Raw genomic sequence first — 23,602 nt, 5'->3', positions numbered from 1 at the left:
TCTTCAGGTGCGTAAGTTCCAATTACTGTCATATAGCCTCTGTCTATTTTAATTCTCATTTCTATTATTCTATTGCTCCAAAAGTTATAAGATTATACTGTTTCCAAGAGATTTATGTAAAAAGATCATTACACCAGATTTAGCTCTCTTTTCTGCTTTTATTGCACTTTATATACAGATGTAATTTTCAGTTTCGTCTGTTCCTCTCTCTTTTTTTTAGATTCTGTAATTACTACTATTTTTACATTTCTTTCTTGTAATGCTTGGTCCAGTTCTATGATTTTATGGTGGATACTTCTCACATTCCATGTAGCTATATTCCAATAAGTGTATTTCTGCCTTTTTTTTTTTTTTTCGATAGTTTTCTTCTTGAATCCTTATTCCAAGCTGGTCCATTACCAAAAAGGTCTGTCCGTTTACTATCTTCATAAGTCTTTTTAGTGAGTGAAAATTTCGACTGAGAAGGTTACTGGCCATCTGCAGTCTAGCTTGGTGATGGAGCTGCCATCTTGAGGCCTTAAAGTGTTGGAGGAAATTTTAAAGAGAAGACTTAGAAATAGAATGAACCATAGCCCTCGAATACTATAATAGCATTAGAGTCATGAGTTAACCAGAGTTGGACGAGGAATGCCATATAGGAAAAGTTAAAGAGCAAGGGGGCCCTACCTCAAAGAAGAGGGAGAAAGATCCAGCTAGGGGACCATGGAAAAGCCACTTTCCTTGCTATAAAGATGATGGTCCACAAGTCCTTATTCAACATATTCGGGCCACCCTACCATATCTGGTGGGCTCCAATATTTGCCAACCAGGGTAATGCACTCTCCAGGAGTAAGAGCATGGTGTACTGCTTTATACTATTCCTTTTAAAAAAAAGTTATTAGTCTTAAAAAAAAAAAATTAAAAAAAATAAATGGCATATGAGCTGGTTATTAGAGAAAATAAAGCCACGATAAAAAAATAAATAAATATATATTTAAATTAAGGTGATATTAAATCCCACATTATTTCAAAGCTGAATAAGAAACTCAAGGATAGAGATCAAAGAGTTTCATACCGAATATATATAGCAAACTATAAAAGTTTTGGTGGATTGTAGCATACGCTAAAACACATGGTTCAATACTAGGGCAACTCATAGCAAAGGTAGATAAAGTTCTGATCACTATTCTTGGTATTTCCCATAATGTAAAACACGTCTCTTAGGAGATCTATGATGTTATACATTATGGTGGAAGGTCACTACCCAGACCGGTTTCGACCTTTATTGAGGTCTCATCAGTGAGTAGGTAGACCAGGTAATACCGAGATTATAGTGAAGAGAACTTATATATACTTTGCGATACGAGTTGTCAAAAAGGTGCACCAATAAATTACTAAAATATAAAGAACCAAAAGGCTTCATTTCGACGTTCAACTCCCCAAAATATGGATAACAGTAATTCTTAGGCATTCTGATTACAACTGAGCTTCCTACTAGTACTCATAGAGGATGCTCTCCCTATCTGGGATTAGTCTACTAAGTTCATTTTACTTTGGATTGCTTATGTGAGTATTACAATTTATACTGTACCCCTGAAGATATCTGAAATATTGGAAGCATTACACTGTTGTTTAATTCATTCCATGTACTGTTTATATTCCATTAAATATCCAGAATGATATACGAGTGATAAACATGAATACTGAACAAAAACTTTCTCGCGGTTGTTTAAAGCCACTATTCACATTATGTTATTACTGACTGCACTGCCGCATTTCAGCATACTTTTTTCCAGAGTCATACTATATATATAATATGTTTAAGACTACTTACCCTGGATCTGTGGATAATGACCTATTTTTCATCCACAGACTTCAAGCTGTGCACGAGGATATTTCTAAGAGAAGAAAAAATAAATAAATACTGGTATTAATTGTCATTATATAGTTTATTCAAAGATCAAAATAAATTTCGCTTTAAATGCCATTTGTTTAAAGCACCATTAACTGATACCCTAAATATCTCCTTTAATCTAGAAAACAAGTTATGTTTTACTGCCAAAGGTAATATAATTTATCTTTTTAAAAGAAGATGTTTTCACTTTACCATAAAATCTTTTAATAATTACCGTATTTGCCGGCATATAAGACGCACTTTTTTTTCTTTGAAAATAGGTCTGAAAAACAGGGTGCGTCTTATATGCCGATACTCAGTTTTTTATTATTTTCATTTCTGAAAATTTTCTCTGTTCCGAGTTACGCGATTTCTTTATTGCTTCCTTGCGGTGTGTATGAGAGCATTCCAGTTACATAGAGCAGTGTTTCTCAAACTTCAGACATCCGCATTCATGACTGGTGCGGTATCAACAAAAGATTGAGCTACTAAATGACAATGACAAGCCGACAGTTGAGTTGAAATGCTAATTCTCTTCAACTGAATTCCTTATATAATATCTGAAACACATTCACTATATATTTCTTCATTTTAACAGGTTCACTCAAACAAAACCATATGTTGCACACCGGCTACATATGGTTTTGCTCGAGTCATACAGCATTTTCTGTGGGAGGGGGGGGACATGCGATGCATTAGTTAGTGCCGTTTTTATCCCAGTTGTCTTTAATTGCACTGTTTGTTGAGAAACATATTGCACAGCCTGCAGATGTCTCTGTACCTTATTCAGTGATAAAATAGGAACGTTTTACGATCTCAAACTTCACGGATACATTGAATTTTATTCTATGCGTTAATGATGTATAGCGGAAAATTGCTACGGATCCCCTGAAGACCTTTCACGTAACAAAGTGTGGTATGCGTACCCGGGGGGTACGCATACCACACTTTGAGAAACATTGACGTAGAGTTCAGTGGATGCACATGCGCTGTCATCGACGATCACAGCTGTGTCCTGTTTGTTTAAACTTTCCAATTGTTGTCGCAGTTGTGAACGGTGACAAATTTCTGCCATTAAATTTTCTCTAAATTTCTTGGCAAATTATGGCTGAAAAACGTTGGCATTGTTACAATATTGCATACAAGCTACATGTGATTGCGTATGCTAAAGAACATGGAAACAGGGCTGCAGAGAGGCACTTCGGACCACCCCCAACTGATAAAATGATAAGAACTTGGTGGAATCAGGAAGAGGATTTAAAAAAAGGCAAATCACAGTAAACATAACCTACGAAGTGGAACTGCAAAATGGATAGAACTTGAGGCAGAACTGAAAAATGATTATTCATCAAGCGAAAGCGATAGCCACTAACAGAGGAATCGCCAACTTTACTGGATCAACATCATGGTGTTCAAGATTCATGAAGAGAAACCAGCTATGTATGCGGACTAAAACAAAAATATCACAAAAGATGCCAGCTGAATATGAAGAAAAAATGATCGAATTTCATCAATTCGTCATTAACGCAAGGAAATGAGAAAATTTTGAACTTGCGCAAATAGGAAACATGGACGAGGTTCCACTGACTTTTGATGTGCCCTCAAACAAAACCGATTCCAAGAGCACTAAAAGTGTTACTATTAAAATTTTGGGGCATGAAAAAACTCACTACACGGTTGTTTTATCCTGCTGTGCTGATGGGACAAAATTGCTGCCACTATTGATTTTAAAAGGAAGACGCTTCCCAAAGAAAAACTGCTTAAAGGAGTGTGTGTGTACATGTTCACGCAAAAGGCTGGATGGATGGAGGAGGAATAAAGTTATGGATAGATAAAATTTGGTCTAGGCAGGCACCCTGGTGGACTGTTGAAGAAGCCTAACATGCTAGTATGAGATCAGTTGTGTTCTCCCAGAACAGACGATGTTACAAATAAACGCAAGGAATTGAAAATTCCAGGAGATCTAACTAGTCAGCTTCAACCTTTAGATGTCTGTATTAATAAACCACTTAAGGATTTATGAAGGAGAAGTGGAACAGCTGGATGCAGTCTTCAGATTTTGAGGTTACGCCATCAGGAAGAAGCCTAGCATTTCGCAAGTTTGTGAGTGGGTCAAAGCTTCATGGGATGCTGTGAAAACTAAGACAGTGGTTAAATCATTTAAGAAGTGTGGAATTAGTAATACACTGGATGGTACAGAGGACAATTTGTTGTATGAGGACTCAGATTCTGATTTAGAAGCGGTTTCAAGTGTCTCTTCATTTAGCTCTGGAGATGAATTTCTGGATTTTGACGATTAAAAGATGGGTACTCTTTCCTAGTTAGATTAGGTATTTGTTGAAAGTAGACCTACTTATTACTTTATATTTGAAATACTGTAAATTCATTATAATATTCAGTGATAAAGTTTTTTTCCTAAAAAATGTGCACAAAAAAAGAGGGATGCATCCTATATGCCGGCAAATACAGTATTTCAATGCAGAAAAATTAAGGTAGTTTAATTATTACTAAACTGGTTCATCTTAAAGAATTTCATATATGCAGTCACATTCCTGATGAAGATAACTGGATTTAACTAGCAAACCTTTTTAGGGTAGTAATTAACCAATTACTTTCATCGGGGGTACCGTCCTTTTATCAAATCTGATAAAAGGAAAAAAATATTACGCACAAAGAAAAAAAAAATCATTCGCAAAGTAAATAATTCCATCTCATGTATCATGACTGCAACAAATATATGTCACAGCTTTCAAAATGTTAGCCATCCTGAAAACAGTTGTGTGTATCAGTTATTTAATTTTGTTAGACTTCATTTAAAGTATTTAAAAAAATACTTTAAATGAATTCTTATTTAGCATCTAAATTTCTTATCCCCCTCAATGACAAAGGTAGTTGGATTTGACTTATGAAACAGAGAAATAATAGCAAAATTAATGGCTATATAGACAAAATCCTTTCCATTTCCATACTGAGAAAACTTCTTCTTGGCTTCGCGTGTTGGGCAACTGTTTGCTTGTACCATTTTCAAGGGTTTAAAAAGTCTTCTGCCCATCTCCTCCTGGGTTCCTCTTGATCAGTGTCCCTTTGGCTTATATTTGCAGACAATATTTGGCCATCTATTCTCATTCATTCTTTCTACGTGGTTTTTCCAGTTCTTTCTATTGTTTGTGATATCTTCTGTTATGTTAATTATGGATAATTGTTTTCTTATTTCTTCATTTCTTATCTTGTCTATTCTTTTATAGCCTGCAAGCAGTCTTAGGAACTTCATGTCTTCAGCTTCCACTTGTCTTTTATCTTGTTCTCCCCAAGTCCATGTTTCACTGCCATATTGCAGAATTGGTTTGGCTATTATTTTATATAGTTTTATTTGGGTTGTTCTAGACGTCTGTTTATTGAAGTGTCTGTTCAAAGTTCTAATGACTGCTAGGAATTTTTTCTTTTTATATGCAATGTCAATTTCTCCAATGGGGCTTATGTAATTTCCGAGATATTTAATTTTAAATTTCTTCACTTGTTCTATTACTTTGTTGTGGATGACTAGTTTGCATCTTTTAATTTCTTTACCTTGAAATGTTATTGATTTCGTTTTATTTATTGAGATTTTCACGTCATACTGTTCTATTGTTTTGTTCAATACATGTCGATTTTTCTGTAATCGGTCTTCATTTTCAGCAAAAATAACTTGATCGTCAGCATACAAAAGGCTGGTTAATTCTTTATTTCCTATTTTAATTATTATGATTTTGTTTTTCCTCCACTCTTGAAATTTTTTCCATACAAGATTAACAACTGAAAACAAACCCCAACGCAACATCACCAGAGTTAAAGATCGGTACTATCAACATAAGAAGCCTGAATGGCAAAGAAATGGAGCTAGCTGAGGAATTAGATAAGTACCAGATCGACATAATAGGGGTGACTGAAACAAAAAAAGACGAAAACTGGTGAGATCTTTCTAAGCAATAAATACAAAATGTTATATTCAGGCAATGACAATCAAGGAAAAGAAGGAGTAGCCATAGTATTCAACACTAAATACGAGGCTAATCTTCTTGAATGGCAGGCAGTCTCAAGTAGAGTGATGTGGGCAAATATCAGAATGGGGAACTGGACAATGAGACTTATTTGTGCCTATAGTCCCACAGAAGGTTCTACTAAGGTAAAAGTGGAGGAATTTTTTGAGGATTTAGAGAAAGCATCTGACACAATGAAAAAGGAAAAGTTGGTCCTTGTTGGGGATCTAAATAGCAGAGTAGGAAATGATTGTGAGACATACAAAAATATTTTGGGAAAATTTGGAGAAAAGAGCAAAGCTAATAATAATGACAAATATCTGTTGGATTTCTGCTCAGGACATGGACTGGTTATTACTAACACCATGTTCCAACATAAAAATGTGCACAAATTCACATGGAGAGAAGAGGCAAGGAATAAGAAAAGTCTCATTGACTATGTTATTGTTGATAGTGATGATTTCTCCCTGGTGCAGGACACCAGAGTGTACAGAGGATTTGAAATTGGAAGTGATCACTATTTAGTCTTGAGCAGGATAAAATTGAATTTCATATTGAAAAGAATAACATGTAAGAAAGTTTTAAAGCGAATAAGAGTTGAGCAGCTCTCAGATGTGAACTGTAGACTAAAATACACAAAGATTATTGAAGAAAAAATGAAAGAGTTTGAGAACAGGAATCAAACCTTGGAGATTCAGTAGCAAACTCTGAAGAAAACATTGATTGATTCTGCCAGAGAGGCATGCGGTGAGGTTGTCTGCAAGGATAAAAAAAATCAGAACTCCCTGGTGGACACAAGAAGATAAAGAGGCAGTGAAGGAAAAGAAGAAAGCATATCAAAAGTTCCTGTCAAATAAGTCAGCTTCTGCTCTTAGAGAATACAGAGACAAATGCAAGAATGCTAAACACTGTAAAACTAGCTAAACAAAAGTCATGGGAGGACTTTGGCAAGAATATAGAAAATAAATATCAAGAAGCTGGCAAAATATTCTGGAGGTTGTTGAAGAAGCTTAGGAATGGAGGAAAGAGTGCTGTAAAAGGAGTTAGAGATGTTAAATGTCACATGAAAACAGGAGAAAAAGATATCCTTGAAGTATGGAGTAATTACTTTGAAAAACTGCTAAATGAAACAAGCAGTGATGACAGCACAGTGGTAAAAAACACTGACCACCATGCAGTCAGGAATATATATCCATATTTGAAGCAGAAAAAGCCACCAAAGGCTTGAAATGTGGAAAGGAAGCAGGAGTAGATGATATTCAACCAGAAATGCTGAAGTATGGTGCTATAAGAGTCTTACAGTTGCTGCACTGCATAGTTCAGAAAGCCTGGACAGAGGGACGAATTCCCGATGATTGGAGTAGAGCTCTCATGGTACCCATATATAAAAAGGGAAATAAAACTGAATGTGAGAATTACAGAGGAATTTTCCTACTGAGTGTTCCTGGCAAGATCTATGCAAGTATACTTGAGAAACGGTTGAGAAGAATTGTGGAAGAAAAGCTTGGTGAAGAACAAGCTGGATTCAGGCCAAAGAGAGGCTGTCAGGATCAGATCTTCACTTTACGACAAACAGTCGAGAAAGCATGGGAATATAACAAAGATCTGTATTTAAGTTTTGTCGATTTGGAAAAGGCATATGACAAGGTGCCAAGAGAGAAGCTATTCAATACGCTACAGTTATATGGTGTCAATGGGGCATTATATCAAGCAATACTTAGTCTTTATTTGAGTTGTAAGTCAGCAGTTAGAATTGAAGGAAGTACAGGAAGATGGTTTAATGTTAAATCTGGTGTAAGACAAGGATGTACATTATCCCCTCTGTTATTCATTATCTATATGGATCACAATATGAAGGAAAATGGTATTAAACATGATATCAAAATTGGAGATGTTAATGTCAGCTCTTTGCTTTATGCGGATGATGTTATACTTCTAAATAAATCCGCTACAAGTCTGCAAGATTCTCTGACTAAATTGAATAGCTGTTGTAATAGATATGGTATAAAGGTCAGCAATAAAAAGACAAAGACAATGAAAATAGGGAGAATCACTGAAAATGTCAACTGTGTTGTGAATGGAGAACGTGTTGAACAAGTGAAACATTTCCGCTACTTAGGCACGATTTTTACTGAAGATGGTATATTAAATATAGAAATAGACATCAGAATCAGCAAAGTTGGTATGGTAGGAAGTCAATTGAATAAATTCATATGGAATAAGAGAGAAATTAGTCGGAATACTACATTAGCTGTATACAAGACAGTGTTCAAACCAGTTTTAACTTATGGATCTGAGAGCTGAGTCAGAAGTAAAACACTTGACCAAAGACTAGAGACTGCAGATATGAGTGCTGAGAAAGATTATAGGTGTGAACAGATGGCATCAATGGTAATATCATATTAAAAACGAGGATATCAGGAAAGAACTTGACATTGTCAACATCCAGGAATGCGTTAGCAGAGCTAATCTCAGGTGGTATGGTCACTTAAACAGAATGGGTGAAGAAAGATTAGCAAAACAAGTGTTCTCTGCCAGGTTGGCAGCAAAACAACCCAGAGGAAGACCAAGATGTAGGTGGATTGATATGGTATAAGTGCCTTAGACGATAGAAATATAAGATCTGATAACGTTGGAGTCTTGACAAGTAACAGACTGATTTGGAGGAAAATTATAGATAGGACGTTAGTAATGATGTAATTTTTTTTCATGTAGTACTATCATATCCTGTACACCCCTTGACGGTACATGGCAGGAATTTGATGATGATGATTAACATTTAACTGACTAGAACCCGAGAAAGTATAACAAAAACCTTTAATAAATCAAGACTAGTTTCATCGGTATTCCGACTTCTTTAGGTGAGAAATAACATAAGACCTATAATAAAAATAACAAGGTAAAAAAACATGGACTTTCTAGCTTAATAAAAAGAAACAGAATAGTAACAGTCATATTTGAATAGGTGACCGCATGCTACTGTTGGCATGAGTAGAATGTGTGTGACAGCTAATTTTCGAGCGCCAGTATTGGATTACTGCGCTATGTGAATCGGGCAAATTGTAGCTTAGATTGTTGTTCAAGTGTGAAGGGTCCAGAACTATTTCTTTTGATTCTATAATACGTCTTTCAAATTCATCCTTACATATATACAAATTGGTTGTGCAGTCCCAATCAACTTGGTGTGGCTGTTCTTCGAGGCTACAGTTTGCGGAGAAGAGCACATGACTGGAAAGGGCACATTAGGTTCCAGACCATAGTCATACAGCAAATCGTTGCCTTAACTCCCCCACCTTCACTTGAAGATGCATGTAATGGTTTAGTAACATTTTAAGCTGCCATACATGTGTAACTAATATAAATGAAGCATTTATTCACAGCAGTTATGCAAACAAAAAATTTAGATTAATTTTTGCAAACAAAACAGTAATGAAATCTCATTGAAGGAACACCAAATAGTTCAGTCATCTATCCACACCATTAAAATTTTTTCATTTTGACAATAAGACTCATGTTTATAAATAACTTAGTATTAACTTGTGTAGCACTTTCTACTTCACTAAGAACTCTGATTTTAACAACTGTGATAACAGTAGCAAGGTACTATTAATCTTTATATCTAAGATTAACAACAGTACCCTTACACTGATTTTTAACAATGAAATAAGTTATAAACAGTTTATAATTTGAGCAAAATAATGGCACACAAAGAAATACAGCAACTGTGTTGAAAAATAAACTTTTAGTAATCAAAAATTGTACATCAATTGATTCACAGCTAAAATCATCATACAAGCAGATTATTGTAAAGCAAAATGTAATAAGGCAGGATCTTGCTGTATTCAGGAGTTTTTTCCATGCTGGAAGATAACTCTACAAACATTTTCCAGCATTACCATTGAGTAGCATCACTATTTCCTTTATCCAAGTCAACTGTCACTGTGCTATAAAAATGAGTCAATTACTAAGGTGTTACTTACACAAAGCCATGCTTTCCTCCACAGAGTGTGAGTACCATATCCTCCAGTTTTGAATTTTGCCTTTAACCTACCACCACTTCTAGATGGAGGTTTTGTTGGTTAGCTGGGTAAAGCATGCTCTCCACTGTAGAGAGTAAGTGGATGACAGCTGATACGTTGACATACTGTTTGAATTGTAACGTAACTTGTTTCTCTGCCAAGTGATGACCTTAATGTGAAAGTTGAAACATTAGGAAAATTAAAGTTATTGCTTTTAAGATGATAGTAGTTTCCATAATTGTACCAATAAGAATCATTGGTCAACCAGAAATTGCTACCAATGGGATCAATTACTCACTGAAAAACCTGTAGGGGAGAAAGCAAATATATGATGCTTAGAAAGAAGTCAACGGACACTACAGAGTGAGAAACAAACAGCCATGGCAACACCTTAATAAGATGTAGGACCTCCTTTAGCTGTGATGACCACAGAAATCTTACTTTCCACAAGCATATGGTAATGGGAATTTTGGACCATTCTTCCTGTATGCATGTAATGAGGTCCTGGACTATTGTGGGACAGACTTCTCTTAACCTGACCCAAAACTGCAGTTCATCCCACAGATGTTCAATAGGGTTGAAATCAGAGCTCTGTGGAGGCCAGTCTAGTGTGGTGATGATGTTCATATCCACAAATCATGTAGTTACAGCAGCAGCCTTATGACATGTTCCATTGAAAGAGACAATGGTCAGTTCTATAGAAATGCCACAAAGTAGGAATCATTGCATTGTCCAGAATGTTCAGTACCTCTCAGAGTTCAATATTCATGGTGCCACAAACAGAAGTCCAAAGCCAAACCATGAAAAACAGGACATACCATCACACTGCCACCTCCAAATTTCATAGTTGGAGTCATGCACCCTGGTAGAAGACATTTGCTGGGAATCTGCCATGCTCACACCCACCCATCCATCCATCTGCTCTGTAGAGAGTGTAGCATGATTCATTGCTCCATAACACAGCTTTTCAAGCTTCCACGTCGCACTTACATGCTCTTTGCACTATTTAAGATGATCATGGAAACCAATGTTGTGGGCCTCAGTTGTTCTGACATGTTTTTGTACAGATTCATGTTCCAGCTGATGCCTGGAATACCGAATTCAACATGTCAGCCAACAAATGGTGGTTTTTACATGTTATCTTTGTAGCACCCTACGATCACATTCGGTGAGTGTGGTGGATCACCCATTGCAGATAGCAGTTGCAACTGTCCCCCTGCACTTCAATCTAAGCATGGTATCACTGATTATTGACTTGGAATGGCCTAATTTGTCAACAATTTGCCAAGCAGATAGGCTTGCAGCATGGCATCTCATCACAGTGTTTCTTTCAAATTCCATCAGTCCCTTCTCATAGCCATTTCACCCAGACATAGTTGTACTAACTTAGAAGCATCATATTCCTCCAATTTATACTAGCTACAAACACGTGACTTATTACATGGTATAATGTACCTTGCCCATGGGGGTGTCCTTTCTAAGCTTACTTCTACTATCATATCAAATGTTTAATTGGGCTCTTTGGTTACATATTTTAGTATTTAGGCACAATTTTTAACGCAGATAAATTAAATGTGGAAACAGGCTCATACAACCAGAAAGCTAGTTCAATAAATTTACATGGAAGAAGACAGAAATCAGACAAAACATCAAATTACCATTATATAAGACAGTGCTCAAACCAATTTCAATTTGTGGATCTAAAAATGAAGCTTAGAAATAAAACAGTCAAAGATATGGAGCCCACAGATATGCAAATTCTAAGAAAAATCAATGGAGCAAACAGATGGTATCAACAGCAAAACCATATTAAAAATAGATACCATATCAGAAAAGAACTTGACATTGTGAGGAGGAGAGACTGACTGTAAGTGAGCAAGAGGTGTATGGGGAGTTGAATAAACTAGATTTAATAAGGCTGTGGGACTAGATAATATATCACCACGTATTCTGAAGTAATGTGCCAGGGAGTTGACACCTGCCTTGACATATTTTTTTAATACGAGTCTTGCACTTTGTCAAGTTCCTAAGCAGTGGAAGGAGGGCAAGATTGTGCCACTTCATAAAGGAGGTGATCGAACTCAAGCATCAAACTATAGGCCTATCTGTGTGTCAGGTGTTGTGGTTAAGTTGTTGGAGAAGCTTGTGAGAACAAGGATCCAGAGTTGGGTTGACAACAATGATATTATCTTTGATGGACAGCATGGATTTGCTAAAGGGAGGTCATGTTTTAGTAATCTACTTACTTATTACAATAAAGTGACTGCTTCCTTGGACAGAGGAGAAGGATACACAGTAATATACTTGGATTTCACAAAGGCTTTTGATAGAGTACCTCGTGATAAGTTGACAGTCAAACTAGAGCAGATGGGGTTGGATATTAGATTAGTGCATTGTGTTATAGAGTTGTTTTATAGTTATATCGATGTTTCTATATGATTTATTGGTTAACTCGTTGTTTACTTAAATCTATCCTTTCTTACCTAAAACCTTATACAATCAAAATCCTACCAGCTGCTCTATTCTTATATATTTACCTTTCATTATTTATTCTTTCTTCTCTTACTTTAATCTTATTCTTATATCTAGGATTGTTTCCTCTTCGGATACTGGCGAATTTATATTTTGCTGCGGCAGCCAGTATCCTATAGTAGAAAAGATCCTTACTCAGGGAGACAATACTAGATTCTTAGCTTTCTTACACAATATCTTATTTAAACTGCCGTACAGATTCAGATTATTGCAGTCGTGACCTAAATCTATATTTATATTCACTCTCTAAATCCTTCCCGCCAAAATAGGTATTTTGGCGGGAAGGATTTAGAGTGTGTTTTTTATAAGTAGTAATTTGGAATCGTAATCAGGCATGACTCAGGTTCAGGTAAATATGACATGTTTATTGGAATATCTAAAACACAATACAAAATTCATACACTCAATTATGCTCAATACTAAATAAAACTCAAACTAAGAGATTAACACTTTCTAAATTAATTAAATCTCATAAAGCATGCTAAACACAGTAACTGCATATTGGTATATATAGCGAATGACATGAAGTTAAGCTAAATTCCTTTCAGTAGTATTACTCGTAAGAGAAAACTAACAAACATTCTAATGTTACTGAGATACTAAATTCTACTATTCTTATCGCATCAAGTTAATCCTATCACATACAAAATTACAAAAGATCTCTTCCAAACAATTCTTCTTACTCTCAAAGGAGATTAACTTTCTAATTTGAGACTGTCCAGAGTTCTTTAGAATACAGTTCTTAATTTCATATTCGTAAACAATCTTCTCTCTTCTAATGAACTTTCACACAAAATTAGAGTAATTCTCTCTTCTAATGAACTTTCACACAAAATTAGAGTAATTGCACCTTACTGAGCTTTTTCCGCATCGTTCTGCACCACATGTATGTCTGAATACCTCATCTATTGGCTGTCCATACGCCAATATAGGGGTTACGCTATCTTCATTCCTTCTGCTGAAAACGGACTCAAATCTTTGCGTTTCAGGAACAATTCGATGGGACTTTTCAGCAACGGCTTGATTCTGCTAGGACTGGAATTTTTACCTTCAGCTTAGCATAGAATCCTACTTCATTTTTAAGAATGCTCGCTGCCCGACATCTTATCACAGACTCCCCCCCCCCTTACGCGAAACTGCCCGCTAACTTCCAAATCACCAAAACAGGAAAACGTTACAACCAGAGAGAGAGTCAATCTTCCGATACGGGCCCAACCCCTCATATTCTTCTCCAGTGCGCCCTCTTTTTCTCAGTCCCCTTTTTGCACACAGCCCTTCTCTTTTCACCCCTTTAGGTTCATCCTTTGCTTTTACGATGCTGTTATGCTTGGATTCACAGAATACATAGCAACATAATTTTCCGAGTAAGCTATAGCCACTAGCATTACGCTGTACACGTGTAGCTTTATGCCTTCCAGGAATTATTACTTAGCAACTTTTTAGATGACTCACAGTAAATTTTACATAGCTTAAGTGAGGCTTAAATTTAAATCAGATTTATCTCTCCTTTTAGACATACTTAAAAATGAAATCTTAATATAATCACATCAGCTTAAATATAAGGACCTTGAAATAAAGAATACAAATTTTACATAAAGTGAAGAAGTTTCACTTTTAATTACAGCTGATGCCCAATTTCTTTGTCAGCAAGTTTTATATGTTAGATTCCAAATGAATGATTTCTTTCCAAGATTCCTTCATTTAGGATCTAACAAATGGATTGGAGACTGGCTATCTGATAGGTATCAACAAATTGTGTATGGGGGTGCGATATACAGGAAAAGGAAAGTCACTAGTGGAGTGCCTCGGGGGTCTGTTTTAGGGCCATTACTGTTTAACTTGTATATGAATGATATTGGCGAAGAATTGGATGGATATATTCAGTTGTTTGCAGATGATGCAAAGTTGGGACGAACCATAAAGAGTAGTGAAGATGTTGTGGCCTTACAAGAAAACTTGAATAAATTGAGTGATTGGGCACGGAAATGGGGATGCGAGTTCAATGTTGCAAAATGTAAGGTTTTAAAATTTGGAAAACAAAGATGGGATGCAGAATTTATGCTTGGTGAGAATATATTGTTGGAGGTAGAGGAAATAAGAGATCTGGGGATGATAGTGGATAAGGATCTAAAATTTAGGGGGCACCGCCAAAATTGTGAAGACAACACAAAGGCTTCTGGGACTGATGCGGAGGACACTGACGTGTAGAAGTAGAGAGATTCTTGTTCCGTTGTATAAAGCTTTGATTAGGCCACACATGGATTATTGTGCCCAGATTTGGTCACTGGTTTTCAGAAGGACGAAGAGATGTTGGAAAGGGTCCAAAGGCAACTGACTAAGGTAGTTTCTGACCTCTGGAATGTCGAGTATGAGGAAAGATTGAGAAGATGTAATTTGCAGAGTCTGGTGGAGAGGAGGAAGAGGGGAGATATGATAGAGACCTACAAGTTGGTAAGGGGTTGTTATAGGATCAGTGGTGGAGAAGTTCTACAGAGAATAGTGGGAGATCAGGGGGATAACCAGAGGTCATCCCTGGAAACTGTATAAAGAGGATGTGAGTAGGGGAGTGAGAGCCAGGTATTTTCGTTCGTGCAGAGTTGTGAATGATTGGAATGCCTTACCTGAGAGTGTGGTGTCTGCAAGGAGTTTGAGTGTGTTTAAGACACAATATGATGAGATGTGTGTGTGATAAAAGGACCTCCCAGATGAGTCTTTGACTCATGAGGTCTTGGGGGTAATAATAATAATAATTATTAATATTCAAAAACTTGTAAACAGAGCTAATGTAAGTTTTATTACTTCAGTTAGTGGGAGACAACTCCCATCAACTGAAGTTATAAACCTATATACTATATTAGTACCATGGGTGGATTAATGATTTTTTTTTTCTATTTTTATTAGTTTTATACTTTGTAGGGCAGGATTTCATTGTATAAGATTGTATAAAATAAGAAATAAAACAAACCAAACATGAAACTTTTCCAAGACACTTTGGGCCTCAATAAGCATCTTTAATGTATAGTACAACCAAGTGAAAAAACATTCATTACTTATATATGGTAAAATATATGGTTAAACCAGTGGTAAAATATCGCAATCAACAATAACAGTCAACGAGATTTTTCTTTATGTCTTCTGCATCTTTTCTCCATGTGAATTTCAGCACATTTTTATGTCTGAACATAGTGTTAATAATAACTAGTCCATGTCCTGAACAGAAAACCAGCAGGTACTTAACATTATTATTAGCTTTGCTCTTTTCTCCAAATTTTCCCAAAACATTTCTACATGTCTGGTAATCATTCCCTACTCTGCTGTTTAGACCTCCAACAAGTACCAACTTTTCCTTTTTCATTGTGGCAGCTGTCTTCTTTGATGCCTTGAAAAATTCTTCCATTTCTTCATTACTTTTCTGTGGGATAATAAGCACAAATAAGTCTCATTGTTCAGTTCCCCATTTTGATATTTGCCCACAATACTGTACTTGATATTGCCTGCCATTCAAGAAAATTATCCTCATATTTAGTGTTGAATACTATAGCTACTCCTTTTTCCTGATTGTTACTATCTAAATATAACATTTTGTATTTGTTGCTCAGAAAGAACTCCTGTTTTTTTTTTTATTTTTTGTTTCAAAGATCATGTTTTTCTGGTACTTTTCCAATTCTTCTGCTAGTTCCATTTCTTTTTCACTGATGCTTCTTATGTTGATGGTGCCAATATTGATCTCTGCTGATGTTGAGTTGGGATTCGTTCCAGTAGCTGACTTTCTGCTGTGGCTGGGACTCAAGTTAAACTAACATGTCAGAGTTCCAATTCAAAGCTGACATTCATTTAGCACACATGCTGATATTCCATCTTTCTCCATGAATTCTTATTCATGATATGTAACAGTTCTTCAACCTCATTCATATGCATCTTTATCTCTTCATCCACTGTAGTTGCTTCATTCACTGTGTAGCATGCTACATACAATCTGGTTGATATATCTTAGCAAAGTGAGCACTAATTAATTGAACAATCTCATCAGCTTCAGACATAAGACTACCCCTCTGCATTCCGTAAAGGTATACTTCCACATTCATTCATTCTTTTATTTATGGCATAACAATAAAGTTCGTTGGGATTGCCTTTAGCCTGCTGGCATAGCCAATTTCATTTCGACTCCAATTTAGCTTTCTACATAATATTCTTAACTTTTCTAGCCTGTGCTTTATATATTTCATACTTCCTCTCATTGATATTGTCATGATATTTCTTCTACATCATCTTATGGATCTCTTGCTTAATAAGGTTGCACATCCATTTCACTAATATGAAGTTCTATCCATTGCTTGTCTTGTATTATTATACTGATTTGTGCTAAATCTCTTTATTCATTATTTAATTTCATTAATATTTTGTATCATATTTCTTGTAAAGTATGTCTTCTATCAATTAAGAAATCTATCCCAAGATGACCTTCTTTACCATGCTTTAGCAATATTCCTTTTATTTTTGTATGCTTCTTCTGTTTCCTTGTGTTGTTGAACAATGACATAAATAATCATATAGAAAATGAAATGTTCTATAACACCGTTCAAAATTTCAATGTTTTTCTTTTTAAGATTTCGTTTTTCTTTCCGAGTACTTCAGAAGGCACCTTATTACCTTTATTAAAGTTTTCCATTCTTCTGATTCTCTTTAATTTTGGCTCTGTTTAGGTAAACTGTTAATCATGATTCACATAACACCATAATGATTTCTTCTTGTAAATTTAGTATACTTCTATTTCTTGTGTTTTCTTATTTATTTCTTTTCACCATTTTGTTTGTATTTCTATTTTAGAAATCACTAAATAATGATCTGAAAAATTTTTTACTCTGTAAACATGTGTAGCTCTTACACGTGGAAGGTATTAATTATTTTTAAATTATCGAAATGCAAAAAACCTAACCAGTTCTTATAATTTGTGCACATTTCTTAATATTTACCTATAACATTTGAGACTAGATTATTTCCAACTCTAGTATCGAGGTATCCTGCAATCAATTACATAGTCATTCTTATTGCATCTATTTAGCTATTTTTTGTAGATCCTCATAAAACTTCTCAAAATCTCTTTTTTTCTACTATCTTCAAGGGCATAGACTCCGATAATATTTAAGTAGCTTCTATTTGTTTTCAACCATTATAATTCCATCATTTACAAAAGTGTGTATTTTATTTTTCCATTTATTATCAATTAAAATGGAAAGTCCACTCAAAATATATTGGTCTATTCCACTATCATCATCTTCCTTTTACCCTCTTTTACCTTGCGGTGTCGAGGGTTTATTAATCATCGGACCTCAAACCATTCACAGGATAAGGTGGTCAAGCCCTACGTCCCGGTGTATCCTATGTCCTGTAGTGGTGAGTTCTCAAGGCCTGCAAACAGGCCTTGAGAACTCAACCTTGAAAAACCCCAGGATAAACTGGGGAAAAAACCCTACTGTCCATGCTCAAGACTGGCAAACTTGGCAATGGCTGAGGAAGATCCTTCAGCTCCTCACGTCACCGATGGGAATCGAACCTAGGACACTCCTTCCCCAAGCATATGGTTGCGAAGCGCACAGCCACTAGGCTAACCGTGCAGACTACTCCACTATATAACAAAACAATTCTTCATCTTTTGTTGGTTTCTGTTATCACTGCAATTTTCATATTTTTGCATTTTAATTGTTTCACTAATTCCATTTCTTTTGTCATCATACTTCTTACATTCCATGTAGCTACTTCTAGAATGTCTTGAAATTCTTGATCTCCTAATATTTTGCCTTTATCCTTTTCAGATAAAGGAAAAAAGTAGGAATCTCACCTAGTCCATTATTTATATCCAATAAATTTTCCATTGGAAGACACAGAGTTAGATTTTTCTTTTGAGAGATAACTAGCTTCACACAAATCTCCAACAACATGAAGGATCAGGTTCTCTCTCTCTCACTCACTCAGGCAACAACCTCTTGACATGTAGAGCTAGAGTGGCCTGACCAGTAGTTTAGTTACCGCTGGTATGGCTCTTGAGGTCATTGGTGCATGGAAGCCTCTTTATGAATTCAAAGTGTAAATACCCCCAAGGAGGATATATATATATATATATATATATATATATATATATATATATATATATATATATATATATATATATATATATATATATATATATATATGTTTATACATTGATTTATTCGGGTTTGAGTACATTTTATTTAGTATATAATGACTAGAACACTGAGAATTAAAAAATCAAAGCAGATTTTAATCGCACGACTAGTTTAGTCTTTCACTGACTACAGGTGCAAAAAACATAGAAATAACCAGCAAGATAACTGTACAGGAACTGGCTGTGAACAGTACAAAAAAGCATTAGCAGATAACTGTTAGGCTTAAAGCCTTGATGAGTTTAAAAAAGAACTCTCTCTAACTGTATTATTAGGCATATGCGTGCGTTTAAGATCTCGAGCACGCATATATTGGATAGCAGAGCAGTGATAATCTGACAAGTTGTAACTAAGGTTACTATTCATATGTGCAGGGTTAAGGATTATTTCTTTTAATTCTATTATTTTCCTTTCTATTTCATTGTAACAACGATGAATGTTATTTGACTTTTCCCAGAGAACTGGATGTGGGAGCCCTTCTTCGTTGGAATTTGCAGAAAACAAAACATGGCTAGATAAAGCACTGGCTCATGTTCTCTTGTAATTTATATCTCTTTGATGTTCCTCGGCACGAAGTTCAACTGATTTTTCCGTCTGGCCAAAGTATGGTTTACCACAATTGCAGAAAATTTGGTAGACAACGGGATATTTGACATTGTTATGTCTAGTCTTCAGCCGACTTAAAAGAGAATAACGTTGATAGTGTCGTGAAGATAGTCCGTATGTTATATTTTCTTAGAATCTTCACCAATTTTGGTGTGACAGAGCTGATGTAGGGAATAGAAATGTTACCTTTAAAAATTGTAATATATTCATTGCAGGGAGAGGGTTGAACAGAAGTTTGATGATAGTCTTCATTGAGTAGCCATTTAGTTGAAATGTGGTTAGAAGGAGATTGAGTTCATTGTTAAGTTCTCCTTCATCAGAAAGAAACTAGCGAGCCCGGTGTCCAAGTGTAGAAACAATCCTGAATTTTTGTGGAGAATAGTGGTAGGAGCAAGCATGAAGATACCTGTCTGTATGGGTAGGTTTTCTGTAAATAGAAATCTTTAATTTTCCTGCTGAACAGGTCAGTTTGACACCCAGAAAAGACAGAGAACCAATAATTCCAACTCAGTTGTAAACTTTATGTTAGTATGTATATTATTCAGGTAGTTTTGGAAGTTCCAGAGGGATTCAAGGCCATGTTCCCAAATTAAAAAGATGTCATCAATGTAACGTTTCCAAATCTTTGGTTTTAAAGGGAAGGATGAGATAGCCTTTTCTTCAAAATCTTCCAGGTAGATGTTAGCGAGTACTGGAGATAAAGGGTTTCCCAGAGCTAGTCTCGAATTTTGTTTGTAGGTTGTGTTCTCAAATTTGAAGTATCCGGAATTAATACAGTGTGTCAATAAGGCTAAGATCTTCTTAGATACTTTGTCTTTTAATAGTGAAAGAACTTCTTCCATAGGAACATTTGTAAATAAGGAAATTATGTCGAAACTGGCCATGATTCTGTGTCTTTGATGGTGATATCCTTAATGCTGTACACAAAATCCGTTGAGTTTTGGATAAATGATGAAGATTTGCCGGAGAAACATTTTAGAGAAGTGGCAAGATGTTTAGAAAGGTTGGAGAATCCATACCTTTGACTATAGGATGTAATGGGATATTCTCCTTGTGGACTTTAGGTAATCCATATAGACGAGGGAACAGTGGATGGAGAGAATGAAGGGAAAGACGTAAATTTCTGGATAATTCCAATGTAGGTCTCAAGAGATTGTTTGTGCAGTTATGAAGTTCTCTAGTAGGATCTCTTTCTAGAATAGAATAAGTGTCAGTTTGTAACAAATCTAGTATCTTGTTGTGATAATCTGCTGTGTTGTGAACAACCATAGCATTTCCTTTATCTGCTTGAAGAATGATACTGTTTTTATTAATCTGAAGATGATTAATAGCCTGTCGTTCTGAAGAGGTGATGATGTCTGCAGGAGGTCTAGCGTTAATAATGAAAATGGATTCAATATGAAGTAAGTTTGAGTCTTGGGTAGGAAGGAAAGAAGCCACCTTCTCGATCTTGGTAAGTAATAATTCTTTTGGAATATAGAGAAACGGCAAAGAGATATAAATTACAAGAGAACACGAGCCAGTGCTTTATCTAGCCACGTTTTGTTTTCCGCAAATTCCAATGAAGAAGGGCTCCCACATCCAGTTCTCTGGGAAAAGTCAAATGACATTCATCGTTGTTACACGAAATAGAAATGAAAATAATAGAATTAAAAGAAATAATCCTTAACCCTGTACATATCAACAGTAACCTTAGTTACAACTTGTCAGATTGTCACTGCTCTGCTATCCAATATTGGCGTGCTCAAGATCTTAAATGCACACATATGCCCAATAATACAATTAGAGAGAGTTCTTTTTTAAACTCATCAAGGCTTGAACCTTAACAGTTATTTGCTAACGCATTTTGTACTGTTCAGAACAAATTCCTGTACGGTTATCTTGCTGGTTATTTCTATGTTTGTTTTTTTTTGCACCTGAAGAAGTCTGTGAAAGGCAAAACTAGTCGTGCTATTAAAATCTGCTTTTATTTTTTAATTCTCGGTGTTCTAGTTATTAACAAATTCACTGCCACGCTCCTCGGGCATAGCTTGTTCCCGCATGCCAAGCGCGTTCGCATCTTCAAGGTCACTACGAGTAATCTTGTAGCCGGCTTATCAGACAGAATTTTGTTTCATATGCCAACTACGAGTAATCTCGTATCACCCCCACCCATATATTACATGCGCTGAAGAATGTGTTTATTGCGTCAAGTCTCTAAAAACCTTCAGTTTCGCCATGACCAGTAAAAGAAAACTTACTGATAAAGAATTAGAAGTTTACGCTAATATGAGTGATGATGAATTTAATGAATTCATCATCACAAATGGAAGGATAAGAGGGAAGTTCTTTCCATTTCAAATATGCACAAATTTTAAATGGTTGAAAGAAAAAATCGGAATGGTAAAATTCAATTAAAACCAAATATCGTTAGGGACTATAATTTGGGTATGTCAGGCATCTATCTTTCTGATCAAATGCTTTCTTACTATTCCCCCTTACAAAAGACAATTAGATGGCCAAAGAAATTGGCAATATGCATTTTTCGTATATACATTCAAAATGTGCAAAAATTTTATAATATAATTACTGGAAACGCAATGACTGCGTTAAAATTTAGAGATCAATTTATCTCCGTTTTTGTTGGAATGGATGAGCTTACAGCATCACAGATTATCAGCAGGATTTAGGATCTTCATTATTTGGAAATTTTACCACCTACAGAAAAAAATATTCGCCGACAAAGCCATGCCGAGTATGTACACGAAACAAACAACGACGCAAAACATGTTATTATTGTCCTTTTTGCCAGGAAAAACCACCATTGTGCATGGAAAATTGTTTTAAAGTGTATCATTTGTAATTTGAATAAATTAGTTTTTATTTTATTGATTTCATTTTATTATTTTTATTGAATTTTATCAGTTTTGAATTGATTTACAAATTACGTGTTATACTGCAGATTAGCTCGTGCTTGGCATAGGAGGTTGGTAATCGACATACGAGTATATTCGTAGTTGGCTTCTGAGGCACATACATAATATACTATATCATCATCATCAAATTCCTGCCATGTACCCTCAAGGGGTGTACAGGATATGATAGTACTACATGAAAAAAATTACATCATTACTAACTTCCTATCTACAATTTTCCTCCAAATCAGTCTGTAACTTGTCAAGACTACAACATTATCAGATCTTATATTTCTATCATCTAAGGCACATTGTACCGTATCAATCCACCTATATCTTAGTCTTTCTCTGGGTCATTTTCCTGCCAACCTGGCAGAGAACACTTGTTTTGCTAATCTTTCTTCGCCCATTCTGTTTAGGTGACCATACCACCTGAGATTAGCTCTGCTAATGCATTCCTGGATGTTGACAATGTTAAGTTCTTTCTTAATATCCTCGTTTTTAATATGATATTGCCATTGATGCCATCTGTTCACACCTATAATCTTTCTCAGTACTCTCATATCTGCGGTCTCTAGTCTTTGGTCAAGTGTTTTACTTCTGACCCAGCTCTCAGATCCATAAGTTAAAACTGGTTTGAACACTGTCTTGTATACAGCAAATTTAGTGTTCCTACTAATTTGTCTCTTATTCCATATGAATTTATTCAATTGACTTCCTACCATACCAGCTTTGCTGATTCTGTTGTCTATTTCTAGATTTAATTTACCATCTTCAGTAAAAATCGTGCCTAAGTAACTGAAATGTTTCACTTGTTCCACAGGTTCTCCATTCACAACACAGTTGACATTTTCAATGATTCTGCCTATTTTCATTGTCTTTGCCTTTTTATTGCTGACTTTCATACCACATCTATTACAACAGCTATTCAATTTAGTCAGAGAATCTTGCAGACTTGTAGCGGATTTATTTAGAAGTATAACATCATCTGCATAAAGCAAAGAGCTGACATTAACATCTCCAATTTTGATATCATTTTTAATACCACTTTCCTTCATAATGTGAACCATATAGATAATGAATAACAGAGGGGATAATGTACATCCTTGTCTCACACCAGATTTAACATTAAACCATCTTCCTGTACTTCCTTCAATTCTAACTGCTGACTTACATCATCATACGTATCAAGGATTTAGGCCTAGTATAGCCTGTTCCGGCATTAGAAGTCATCGTTGAATCATTTAAGAGGACGTCCTGGTTTTCTTTTTCCTAATGGCTTGTACTTTAAGGCTTGTTTTTGTTATCTTTCTGTTTTCATTCTTTGAACGTGTTCCATCTATCCATGTTTATATTTTTTAATTTTTTCAATTACTGGTTCTTGGTTTGACTTACTGACTTACAACTCAAATAAAGACTAAGTATTGCTTGATATAATGTCCCATTGACACCATATAACTGTAGCGTATTGAATAGCTTC

At 35.5% G+C, this 23,602-nt stretch overlaps 1 protein-coding gene across 1 annotated transcript in view; it reads right to left on the bottom strand.

The window, feature by feature from the left end:
* The window catches only part of LOC150110684 (selenoprotein F), a 66,876-nt gene that overhangs the window by 26,813 nt on the left and 16,461 nt on the right, over positions 1 to 23,602 (bottom strand). Inside the window, exon 3 of the mRNA XM_090400310.1 lies at positions 1,814 to 1,877. Coding sequence (XP_090256436.1) covers positions 1,842 to 1,877 — 36 coding nt within the window. The 3' untranslated portion in view covers positions 1,814 to 1,841. The remainder of the gene's footprint in view (positions 1 to 1,813; positions 1,878 to 23,602) is intronic.

The sequence above is a fragment of the Typopeltis vanoorti genome, chromosome 1, assembly GCF_054136105.1.
Source record: "Typopeltis vanoorti isolate ZY-2024b chromosome 1, IOZ_Tvanoo_1.0, whole genome shotgun sequence".
Classification (NCBI taxonomy): Eukaryota; Metazoa; Arthropoda; class Arachnida; order Uropygi; family Thelyphonidae; genus Typopeltis; species Typopeltis vanoorti.
This window is presented reverse-complemented; position numbering and strand designations above follow the sequence as displayed.